The sequence below is a fragment of the Triturus cristatus genome, chromosome 1_1 (assembly GCF_964204655.1).
Source record: "Triturus cristatus chromosome 1_1, aTriCri1.1, whole genome shotgun sequence".
Taxonomy (NCBI): Eukaryota; Metazoa; Chordata; class Amphibia; order Caudata; family Salamandridae; genus Triturus; species Triturus cristatus.
This window is the reverse complement of record NC_140579.1, coordinates 1,135,966,142-1,135,979,383: the sequence shown is the minus strand read 5'-3', so window position 1 is coordinate 1,135,979,383 and position 13,242 is coordinate 1,135,966,142. Positions and strand designations below refer to the sequence as shown.

At 46.2% G+C, this 13,242-nt stretch overlaps 1 protein-coding gene across 8 annotated transcripts in view; it reads left to right on the top strand.

Moving 5' to 3' along the window:
* LOC146871735 (zinc finger CCCH domain-containing protein 11A-like) overlaps positions 1 to 13,242 on the top strand; it is a 310,767-nt gene that overhangs the window by 195,228 nt on the left and 102,297 nt on the right. For all 8 annotated transcript variants that reach the window (XM_085651264.1, XM_085651254.1, XM_085651250.1 and 5 more), the window contains one exon: positions 12,243 to 12,455. In XM_085651264.1, coding sequence (XP_085507390.1) covers positions 12,243 to 12,455 — 213 coding nt within the window. The remainder of the gene's footprint in view (positions 1 to 12,242; positions 12,456 to 13,242) is intronic.

The following is a 13,242-nucleotide window of genomic DNA, read 5'->3' as shown; positions in this document are numbered from 1 at the left end:
CACCCCCAGGTAACGGCATCGGTTGCCATCATTTCGGAGTGGAAGTCACCTTACAGACACGGTCGGGCCTGGTATGGCAGGTGATAGCCCTTATCGATTCTGGAGCCACAGGCAATTTTATCGACAACCAGTATATGGCTAGCCTAGGGATGGCCGTGGTACCCAAGAAAACGCCGGAGGCCGTTAAAGCCGTGGATGGGACGGATCTTACTTCAGGGCTCATCCGTTTTCAGACCGAACTCCTCGAGATGTCGTTCCAGAATCGCCACACGGAATCCATCACCTTTGATGCCATTGACGCACCTCAATTCCGTTTGATACTGGGACTTCCATGGTTGACAGCCCACAATCCACGAATCAACTGGGTATCCAGGAGGGTGCACTTGGATTCAGAGGTGTGTACGTCTCTCTGTTACCCCCGGCTGGGTACCCCCTGCTCATTGGGTATACAGGCTCATGTGTTGCCCCTTACCAACACCATCTTGACCGTACACGGGACGGTACCTGATGCATACCTGGACCTACTTGCGGTGTTCGATAAAAAGGGGGCAAACACCCTACCTCCGCATCGCAGCTTCGATTGCAGAATAGATCTGATTCCAGGCTCGAGGCTGCCTTGTAGCCGCATCTACTCGCTCACCGAAAAGGTAAACGAACACCTTCGTATGTATCTGGACGAGTACTTGCGCAATGGGTTCATCCGCCATTCGAGATCGCCGGTGTCGTCTCCTCTCTTTTTCGTGGCAAAGAAGGAAGGAGATTTGAGAACGTGCATCGACTTCAGAGCGATGAACGCCATCACGGTGAAAAATAGGTACCCGTTGCCTTTGATCACGAACCTGCTGGATCAGGTGAAAGACGCCAGCATATATACCAAGCTGGACCTCCGGGGGGCCTACCATCTCGTCAGAGTCCGAAAGGGAGATGAGTGGAAGACCGCGTTTCGGACCAGATACGGCCTGTACGAATACCAGGTCATGCCTTTCGGACTCTGCAACGCCCCGGCGGCCTTCCAGTATTTCATTGACGAAGTGCTGAGGGACTTCATCGACCGGTTCTGCATCGTCTATATCGACGACATATTGATCTTCTCCAAAAACCAAGAAGAACACATCCAACACGTGCGCACCGTTTTACAGCAACTATTACACCATGGGTTATACGTTAAGTTGGAAAAGAGCGTCTTTCACACCACCGCCGTTGAATTGCTGGGACACGTCATCACCCCTGAGGGGGTTACCATGGATACCAAGAAAACGGCAGCTATCCTGCAATGGCCATCCCCTACGTCTGTGAAGCATGTACAACGGTTTCTGGGGTTTGCGAATTATTATCGTCGCTTCATTGATGGGTTCTCTAGGATCGTCACCCCCATCACCCGTCTTCTGCGCAAAGGGGTCCGCTTTGCGTGGGACCACGACGCCGAACGAGCCTTCCAAGCCCTGAAGACTCGGTTCACTACAGCCCCCATATTGCTACATCCGAACCCGGAACGGCCTTTTATAGTAGAAGCCGACGCCTCCCAAGACGCCCTGGGTGGGGTGCTGTCCCAAAGAGATACCAACACGGGGTTGCTACATCCAGTGGCGTTCTACTCAAGGAAACTACAGCCGGCGGAGCGGAACTACACGGTCTCTGACCGTGAATTACTAGCCATCAAGGCCGCCTTCGAGGAATGGCGCCACCACCTCAAGGACGAGAGACATCCAGTAACCATATTCACGGACCATAGGAACCGCCAGTTCCTTTGTTCAGCAAGGGCCCTGACCGCTCGGCAGCTGCGATGGACCTTATTCTTTAACGAATATGAGTTTCACATCACGTACCGACCCGGCAAGAACAACGCCAAGGCCGATGCCCTGTCACGACTCACGGAAACCGGAGAAACCACACCTGTTGACGTTCCTGGACCGATCATCCCGAACCGTTGTTTTCTGGGGCTCGTTCTGTCTTCTGGCTTCTTGTCCCAGCTGCGTGACGACCTATAACAGAAGGCCGCCTCGTCGTGGATAGGGGAGCATTAAGGACTCACCGCTAAGGATGGGTACGTATACCAGGGAGACCGGTACTACCTGCCTTCACCAAACCTCCAACAACGAGCCCTGTACATGTGCCATGACCACCCTCTATCCAGTCACCCTGGCCGTCACAAGACGAAGGACTTACTGTCAAGACATTTCTGGTGGCCTACCCTTGATGATGACGTACACGCCTACATCGCGCGGTGTGCCATCTGCGCTCAGGGAAAAGGTTTGTCCCAACCCTCGGTGGGGTTATTGCTTCCTATCCCTGTGCCTCCGTACCCCTGGCATACCTTCTCCATGGACTTTGTGGTGGACCTGCCCAGAACGAAGACAGGGTTCACCACCATCCTCACCATTGTGGACCATCTCTCCAAGATGGCCCATTTCGTCCCGTTGGAGAAACTGCCCTGGCTGGCATCATCCTACGCAACGTTATCCGTTTACATGGCATTCCATCAGTAGTGATCACGGACAGGGGCTCCCAGTTCGTGTCCAAGTTTTGGAATGAGGTGTGTCGCATCCTGCGCATGGAAGTGCGCTTATCCACAGCTTACCACCCGCAAACCGATGGACAGGCCGAGAGGACCAACCAGAACATGGAGCAGTACCTCCGTTGTTTACTCCTGTCCGTGGAGAATGATTGGTCTGAAGTCCTCTGGCTGGTGGAATTCGCCTATAATAACAGCAGACATTCCGCAATCGGCATGTCCCCGTTCTTTTGTCTCCAGGGACGTCATCCCCGAACGGCCCCTTGGGAGGAACCCTTCACCAGTCCTCTGCCCACAGTACAGGCATACCATGGGCTCCTTCGCGATCTGTGGCAGCAGGCCAGGTTTGAGCTGGCCAAAGAGAAGGAGACGTACAAGCTGTTCGCGGACAGGCACAGGCGGACCGAGCCACAGTTCAAGGTTGGCGACAGGGTGTGGGTGTCAATACAGCACATCAAAGCTCGCGGTTCCAAGAAACTGTTGCCCCGGTTCGTGGGTCCCTACGTCATTGCTAAGGTGATCAACCGTGTTTCCATGAAGTTGTCGCTGCCCCCGCACATGAAATGCCACCCTGTTTTCCACGTTTCCCTCCTGCGAGCCGCTCACCCTGATTGTGTCGCCTCCGCTCCTCCTCCTCCTGTTCTTCGAGGGGACCACATCGAGTACGAGGTCCGGGCCATTCTGGATTCCCGAAGAACCCGGGGCCGGCTCTTCTACCTGGTGGACTGGAGGGGTTATGGTCCGGAGGAGAGGTCGTGGGAGCCGTTGTCGCATGTCCGCCACGTGCCTTCCACTTGGGTCATCCTGGCCGTCCTCGGCCTGCCACCCTGGTGTGATCCCCCGGCCGCCGGGTGGGGGTCCTGTTTAGTGGTGGGTGCTGTCATGGTTCCGAGCCGCACCGCCACCTGGGGAAGAAGGGTTAGCGGTCTAGTTCTCACGGACGAGAACGGAATGCCGAAAGACACACTTCCGGGTTCTCGCGCATAACAGCCAGGAACTCCGGCTGACCAAACGCTTTGAATTCTCGCCAACGCCGCAAGAGGAGAGACGCCACTTCGGAGCTCTCGAACGCCGCAGAAGAAGGGACGCTGCTGCGGGCAACGAAAGGCACAGCTACTGTCTTTAGCAGAGGGCGCACCGAGGCTAGGTGCACGTCTGTCTCTGCAGCCTAGACACTGTGTTCCTCTCCTACCACTGCACACCGGCGTGTGTACGGTGGATTTGACTACTAGTCCTACAGTTATTATTTGCGCAGGAGCGCTGGTTTTTGTTTCATTATTTTTGGTTACATCCCTAACTAGCCGGATTAAGAACCGTGCAGGCATTGGCAAACTGGTGGTACTATGGGGAAATGCCAATTCCCTTCATGAAGCACAGGAGAGTGTTGGATAGGTGCACAGGGAATCTTTTATTATTTGCGCAGGAGCGCTGGTTTTGTTTCATTACTTTTGGTTGCACCATCTGCTGAGCTGCATGTCAATCCTACGGCCACTGCTGTCCTGGAACCAGGAGCTGGGAATCGATCTCTTAAGGGTGGTCACGTGACATCGCACCAGGTAATCCCGTGGTCAGTGGGAGGGCGTGACACAGAGGAGGGAAGAGAAGGAACGGGCAGAAAGGTAATCGTGTTCCTTTCTTTCCCACACAGCTTGGGGTCCCAGCACCACCTAGACTCACGCCTATCTGGCTTCTACCCCGGGTACCCCCTTGTCCTAGGCGGTGCTCAACCCGACTAGGGTGAGGCGGGAAACGGGGTGGTGGTTCTTGTCGCCTCTGCAGGATCACCCCACCAAGCGGAAGTTAAGCCTTGGGGGGACCCCGACACAAAGTTGGCCAAAATCATGAACCACTCCAAATTCATACTGACTATCAGTCATCACAGTCACTCTCAAATTCTTCCCAATCTTGCAAGCCTTTGTCAATGCCACCAATTCAGCTACTTGAGCAGATCTAACTCCCTTCAAAGGCGAAGCTTCCATAACTTCTGAAACCTTGCACACCGCATATGCTGCATTCAGCACACCATCTTCAGTCCTCAAACATGATCCATCCACAAACAGCACATGATCACTCTCAGGTAGTGGCAGATCTCTTATGTCTGGTCTAGGTTTTGTGCAATAATCAAGCACATCCAAACAATCATGATCAACATCATCTCCCACATTCACATTTTCAGCATCTGGCAACAGAGTTGCTGGATTCACATTCAAACATCTCTCAAGGGTTACATTTGATGCTCCCAGAATGATTTTCTCATATTTAGTCAGCCGACTATGTGACATATATTGAGTCCTGCTTCTTGTCAAAAGAATTGCCACATCATGAGGTACGAACACCCTTACAGGATATGCCATTATTATACCCTCACTCTGTTCCAAGCTTCTGCATGTAGCAGCTACTGCTTTCAGGCAACCTGGTAAACCCACAGCTACGGGGTCAAGTGTTGATGAGAAATACGCAATCGGCCTTCTCAATCGTCCATGTTTCTGGATTAACACTGAAAGTGCACATCCATTTCTCTCACTGCAGTACAATTCAAACTCCTTCTCATAGTCTGGCATTTCCAAAGCAGGAGCTTCACACATTCTGCTCTTTAATTTTTCAAATGCTGCCATTTGTTCTGCATTCAGTTCCAATGGGTCTCTCACCTCACTTTTAGTCAATTTAATCAGTGGCTTGGCTATCAGGGAAAAATTACTTATCCACTGACGACAATAACCCACCATCCCCAGAAACATCCTCACTTCTCTCTGAGTCATTGGGGCTCTCATTCCTCTGATAATTTTGATTCTGTCATTGGTCACCTTTCTCAGACCTTTTTCAATATTGTGTCCAATATAATGTACCTCTTTCTTGCAAAACTGCAATTTGGCCGGAGATACCTTTAACCCTCCATCTGCCAGATGATTCAGTAAAGCTATGGTATCTACTTCACATGCTTCACGTGTCTTCGATGCCACAAGTAGGTCATCGATATACTGTACTAGTACTGAGCTTTCAGGCATGATCAAACTCTCCAATGATTTCTTCAGCAACTGATTAAATATTGAAGGACTCTCTGTATACCCCTGTGGGATACGGCACCATGCCAAAATACGCTGTCCAAACCGAAATGCAAAAATCGTCTGGCTGTCATGATGCAATGGAATTGAAAAGAAAGCATGGCACAAATCAATTACTGTGTACCATTCAGCATCATGAGGAATCTGATACAAAATCACTGATGGATTTGGCACAATGGGACAACATGATACCACAATCTTGTTAACCATTCTCAAATCCTGTACAATCCTGAACTTCCCATTTGGTTTCTTCAGCCCCATTATCGGTGAATTACATGGGCTACTCAGTAACTCTCTCAAAACACCTTGCTGAATCATCTTATCTATGATTGGTGTTATCCCTTCAATTATTTCTGGTGTCAATCTGTACTGTGGGATATTAGGATAAGTGATTCCCTCTTTCACTGTAATCTTTACTGGATCTACATTATTCATCAATCCCACATCCTCTCCAGTAAAATCCCAAACTGCTGCTTTTACTGTGTGTCTCAACTCTTGAGGCAAATCATCTGGATTAAACACAGCATATGTTCCAACAATCTCACTTTCTCTATTATCTAGAGTCATCCTGTACAAAACATCCTCATCTGGTGTCTCAAAAGCTATTGCATCCGGAGTACAGAAAATTGTGCAATTCATTTTACACAATAAGTCCCTACCTAACAAATTCACTGGACTAGTGTCACAGACCACAAATCTGTGCATATCTGAAAATTTCCCTATTCTTACCCTTACTGGTTCAGTAAGACGAGTCTTAATCTGTGTATTAGACACACCAACCACTTGGATTGCTTCGTCCGAGAGAGGAAGATTTCTTATATCTGCTGACCTGACAGTTGATCTTGTCGCTCCTGTGTCTACTAAAAAAGTAACACTTTCCCCTTTTATTTTCCCATCTACAAATGGTCCTGCCTGGTCTATTTCTAGAGTTGCTCCAAGTATGCACTCTTCCTCCTCTCTTCGGCACCGTCAATAGTCCCCTTCAGACTCACTCCCTTCATTCTTTAACCAGTACTGCTGTACCAGGTTTGAACGTCTCGGTTTGTTTACCTGCTCATCATTGTAGAATCCTGAGTCCTGGTTATATTTCTGAGACCCTCTATTCTGCGGCAAGGGCGGTTTTGGCTCTTGACTCTGCTGTCTGACAACCTTCTGCTGTTGCTGCTGATGATTACACCCCTCGTTCTGCACCTGTTGATTCAATGATTTATTCTCATTACTTACTAATGGTGGATTCGTACACTCGGATCTCCAATGCCCCAATTGTCCACAGTTGTGACATGGGAACTTCTTTTTGGCCTTTTCTAAATTCCCCTTTCCTTTCCCTGTACCATATCTGGGCCTATTTCCTGGATTATTTGCTTGTTCAACCAGCTGTGCTTCTTGTCTTTCAGCAACCTTCACCTGTGCCCACATTGCTTTCTCCTTCAGCTTTCTTTGTTTTGCCTCAATTTCATCACTGAAGTATTTCGCATGTCTCAAAATCTCATCAATCTTTTTACTCTGCCAATCGACTGTGTGCTCACGAATCCTTTCACTGATTTCAGGTCTCAAGCCATATACAAATCTGTATACAAAATGACTCAAATCCTTATCACCCAGGTGTTCATCTCCACTGAACTGTTTAAAAGCCAATATCAGCCTTTCATAAAAAGCATGAACTGATTCTTTTGCTTCCTGATGTGTCCGATCTATCTTAACCCAGTCTGTCTCTTTAGGGGGTACCTTATTTTTCAGGAACACAATAACCTGCTCGTACTTCTTCATAACCTCCGGGTCTGGTGCTCCTGTTTTCTGATCTCTTGGATACTCCTTAGCAGGCCAAACTACAACTATTTTACACTCTGCCCACAAGTCTGCTGGATCAATTATATCAAACAGACTATTCAGGTCAATCCACAGCACTTTTGACAATTTCACAAACCTGTCTACCTGCCTATACCACTCGACGGGCTTTTCTCCCAGTCGAGGGAAATCATTCGTAAATGACAAAATATCCTGTCTAGTCCATGGGACATGTACATATCCTCCTCCAGGAATCTCTCTCATAGGATAAGCATCCACTGTTTTTTCTTTTTCTCTCATGGGAAATGCTGAGTAAGTCCTGTCGACTGAATCTTCCCTTTTCTTGTACCACCTATCCTTCCACTTTTCCACATCACCCCATTTTCGCAATAAGGAAATCATTTCCTTTATCTGCCCTGTTCTGCCAACATCATTTAGATTCTCGATGTCCTTATCAGAAAAATCCACCCTGTAAGGCTTCTGCAAAGCTTTCACCTTATCCATATCAACTCCCAGTTCACTCGCTATTCCTTTTAATCTGTCATGTGTACTCTTAGCCCTCCAGGTGATACTCTTGCACATGAATAACACCATCATGATGATTTTTCAACATTTCTGTAGGAATTGTTCCTGCTATAAGCTCCTCCAATTCTATGCGCAACCTAGCTACATCAATTGCCTGTGAATCTTTATCTTTCTTTTGAAGAACCTTCAACCAATCATTCAAATCCTCAGCTGTTATTTCTGTAGACCTTTTCACTGCACCCACTTGTTCTGCCATCCTCTGTGGTTCCAAAATTGATCCTCCTAAACAACTAGTATTCAATCCTGAATTAGGCTGTACATTTAACTCTCCACCATATGTGTCATGTCTCAACCGTCTCAAATTATTTTCTTCCGTCCTCATTCCTGATTCCTCCAAAGAACCAACCAAACCATTTCCTACATAGGGGACTATCAAACCATTTTCACCCATTCTTTGCTTATCAAAAATAGGCATAACCGGACCAATGGTTACAGGCACTGTAACAGCTTCTAGATTCCTTGTTAGCTCTCTAATTTTCTCAGTCAGCTCAGAAGTCGTTCTGGCTAATTCTCTTGTTTTCTCATCCCCAATTTGATTCTCTCTCTCTCGCTCTCTCTCTCTCTCCCTTTCCGTGAAAGAGCTACCACTTTTCAGATCAGGGGTCACAATTTCTGTTTTAACAATTCGCAAAGTATCTCTTATGGGAGTAGCAACTGGCGTTCTCTCTTCTGGTTCTGGTCTATATGGTGGTGGTCTTTTATAGATCATGTCATCCAAGACTTCATCCTCATAATCATTAGCCCCATACCTTCTCACTTCTGCATCAGGTACCTTTTCCGTACCCTTCCTCCCTTCCGTCTCTTCAACAGTCCTCATAGGATATAATCCCTCTGACATACTAGCATCTCGCCATCTCCTCATTCGATCATGATGAGTTTCACGATCATATTTCCTCCCAAAAATATACCTATAATTACCTCCACTCCTCTGCTTTTCTCGCTCATGCACTTCATCTTCCCATTCTACCAGCGCCTCAAACTGTGTCGGCCTTGGTCTAGGCTCTAGACACATCATCTTTTCCCGTAAATTTCTCAACACGGCCAGATTAAATGAACCATGTTCCGGGAAAGCTAAAACACCATCTTCTTTAGTGTACTTAGCCCAATTGTCTAACCAAATACAGGTATGATACCCATATTTCGCAACCATGAAGGATGCAGGAGTCCTTGTCGGAGGTAGCAATTCACCTTCTCTAGTTATTATGTTCTTATCCTTGTCGAACCATTTTTTAATTTTACCGAACAAGGATTTTTTCTTCTTTTCCTCCGTTTGGTAATACATTTTCGCGTTTACCACAACTCTCTAGTCCCTTCCGCAACTGTACGATCTTTTGTCCAATAACAGCGCGACTCACACTAACGCACCAATCCTGGAGCGTCTACGTCACCCTGTACTCCTTCCAATCCCTGCGCGGCTCACACCAACGCACCAATCACAGCGCGAGCACTGTTCTAATCCACTACCCAATCACAGCGCAGTCTTGTCTGAGGTCAGTAGTCGCTGCAGTCGCTTCTACTCTGTCTTCTGTCACTCGTCTACCCCTCCTTTACAAAACCTTCTCAGTAGACTCTGTTTCAAATTCTACAAAATCTATTAGTTACAACATATAAACATCTCCATTGTCTGCTTCGCTAACCACAGAATAGTAAAGAAAGGTCTTTCTCACAAGAATCCCGCTTCTCTCTAGAACAGCGCTTACCTCTGCTCCACTACGGAATTATTACTTTCGTTGACACAGTAGCACATCCCTCTACTCTGCCCTTCTAACAAGCATCCATTAACTGCTTTCTCCAGGAATGCTCCAAAGAGTCTCACAATTAACTAAATGCTCATACATTCACGCACTTTCACACCAGAAAAATATAGCACATTTACACAGAATCCTGCCTTTCCCGAGAATAGCGATCAGTCTGTCCCACTACAGAATTATAACACACATTAACCAAGCAGCGCTTACCTCTGCCCAGTCCTTCAAACAAGCTCAGAGAATACCTATTACTTCTCCAGCAGTAAGCTTTAACGGCAAACCTTACGGATCCCTGGGACTTAAGACCAGAGTTTCACAGATAACCTTCGCTACCATACACACTCCTTTTATACTGAAAATATATCTCTAATAGTAACACACGACGATGTCACTGATTCCGAACCCAGACAATGCGACGCGCAACTTCAATTGTCACACGTTTTTCCCTGCATACGTACAGGCCAACAATCCCGTTTTTCCCGAGAGCAGTACTCACTTCCCTCTGCCCTACTACGGAACCGTCACCAGCTCCCTATATTCCAGAAGCCGTACACACTACATATAACTCAATACGACGACTTCAACACATAGTGTTAGTACATATATCAACATCAATCAATAAATCAATGAATCCAAAAGCCTATGTACAAGCAATCTATCAGATCAAGACAATAATCAAACCATCATACTGCTACCAGGAATCTGCTGCAGATAAATTCTCCCTACTTCCACGGACAGAGTAATTCCACAGTCATACACACATACACTCATCATACGCTAGGGCCCATCATACCAACATTCATTCTATTACTCTATCCACACTGAATACACAAGAGAACTTCTAAATCAATCTGCATCTAAACTGAGGTCAATGCGACCTAATTGATCAGTCTTGAGTCATGATTTAAACAATAAGAACATATTGGAAACTCAATAAATGACAAAGGAATAACCACCCGACACTGGAATTCAAACAGAGGTTATTTTTATCTAAATTAGTTCAAATGGAAATCAATCAATAGCAATAACATTATTCTCATAGTTACCTATTCTAGCTAAATGTCGCATTTAGGTCAGGACAGGTCTCTCAGTAAAGTCTCCCGAGACGCCGTCCTCTCACTCAGCGTCGACCCTCTCGAGCATAAGTTCGGGAAGAAGTGGCCTCAGACCCTCTCTAGTCTAACAATATTTATAGTAAAACTTACACATTAAAAGTTACAAACAAGCTCCAAGCGTCCGTTGAGCGGAGCGAACAGGAAAGGATGTTGACTCGCAACATTTAGAAAAAACCTCCGCTCTCGAATATCTCAAAAATAAAAACACGGAAGAAGGAAGCACAAACTAAAAAATGCAACATTCATGGATGCTCTTCTCCGGAATATAGTGAAGCCACTGCAAGATTATCAAATGTTCATTGTGGCTACTGTTCCTTCCCAAGGATAGCTGGAGTCGAGCCCAGAGCTGCTGTCCTCACGGAAACTTTTAATACAGTCATCAGAGGCCGAGGTCAGGTTTTCAACCACATTCAGCGAGGCCTCTCTTCGTATTTCATCTACTCAAATGTAGGCTGTAAATATCGGCCATCTTTCAATAGGCCAAAATGGACCATCTTAATTAAAAGAAACACAAAACAACGTTACTACATCGTATTGATTATACAGTGTTAATTCCCACTAATACCCTTATGTGTATGTAATTATCTAGCCATCTGCAACATAAAGAAGGATTAAAAGCATATTATTTCAAAGAGCAAACACATAACAAATAACACTTTAGCCACACATATTTAATTAATTTGCTCACCAACCTAGTTCACGTATTAATTAAGCCATACAATTGCAATCCCGCGTATAATTCTTTCATTAGTAAGGTTGGTTAGTCAAAAACTCAACATAATTAATATCTAGTAATTAATTATTAGTAATTTTAATTATGACATATAAAAATATAAGCTGATGTTCGGGTTTAAACAGAAAACCCTGCTCCAGCAGTTCACCTTGCCTGGAGGTACTGAATGGGAATTGGAATTGGGAAAACGAAATGTATACAGCGTCTGTCTGTGTGTTTACGAATGTGGTCTTTTTAAGCCATACCGCCTATTTTTTGAAAGGATATATGCAATGGGCACTGAAACGGGTCCTTTCCGGGCCCTGTATTCATGGCCTTACCTATTCATGCGAAATCACTCACTGCTTACATTTCACATGCTTTACTTAATCTTGCATTCCCTATGAGTGTTTGCGTTTTCTAGGATGTTCATTTTTTTTAAGCAGCATATTGTTCTTGTCAAGTGCGTAATTAGAATTGAGTCACATCCAGGTATTTATAGCGGGTCAGTACACTGCAAGTTGCTCTTTGTAGTTGCATCTGATTGTGAAATACAGCATTGTCTAATGCTTTGAAAGGTTTTTTTTTACTCTAGCTCCGCCCCCCACTGACCCCACCCCTATTTCAGTGCGGCCCTCGGCCACTAACCACACTGTAATTTTGGCCCCCGACAGAAAGTTTGTGAGTACCCCTGCTCTAAGATGTGGTGTTTTTCTTTAATAGCTATAACGATCAAGCCAGAGTCTGCGGAAGACTCCATGAAGTCCCAAAGGTCTCCCCTGCCAAACAACTCTCCGCAGATCCGTGGAGTCATAAATGTGGAAAATGGGAAGGTCCCAAGCCCCACACATCCGCCTGTTATAAATGCTTCTCATGACGATGATGAGAGTGATGACGATGAAGACAAAAACCACCAAAATGGTGACATAGATGATGGTTGGTATTTCTTGCTTTTATTGTCTTTCGTGCTTATGTGAACTGATGATGTGAACAAGCTTTTGTCTCCTCGGTTGTTAGGAATTCTTCCTTTAGCCACAAAGCTTGCTGAGCAAGTTAAGCGCTCGCTGGTGACTTGTGTGATCTTGTAGTCATGTGTTTGAATTCTGTTCAAGCCAACTTAGTCTTTAATGTTTCCAAGTTTGATAAAATTAAGTGCCAGTATATTGCTTAATGTTAACATCAGTTATTTACAATGCCTAGAAGTGGTAAAAACTGGATAACAACTAAATAAAAGTATAAATAGAACATTGCTGAGAAGTGCAATTTGTAATTTTATAACCATTAAATATAGACTGGACCCTTAACACTAGCAGTGCGACTAGTTATGGTAGTGATCAGTTGATGCCCACCTTGTACTTGAGCTTGTCTTAATAGCAGGAAGCCTGTTTGGCATGTGTTACAGCTTCACTCAGTAGGTGGGCGTTAGCCAAGACCTTGAGGCGGTTTCGAAAGACACCTTTCATCGCTGTATGTCGGCCACAGCTGAATGGCTGCGAACCAACTCACTCCAGTTCAATGGGGCTAAAACAGAGGTTCTCCATTGCTCTCCTGATCGCCTTCCCCGGGCGCTGCCTGACGACTTCTGGCCACCTTCCATTCCTGGCTCTGTGGCAGGAGCTAAATCGGCCCGTAATTTAGGAGTGGTATTCGAACCGGACCTACAGTTGGATGGTTCAGTTAATAAGACCGCAGCGACTTGTATGGGCCTGCTCCGTGCCCTACG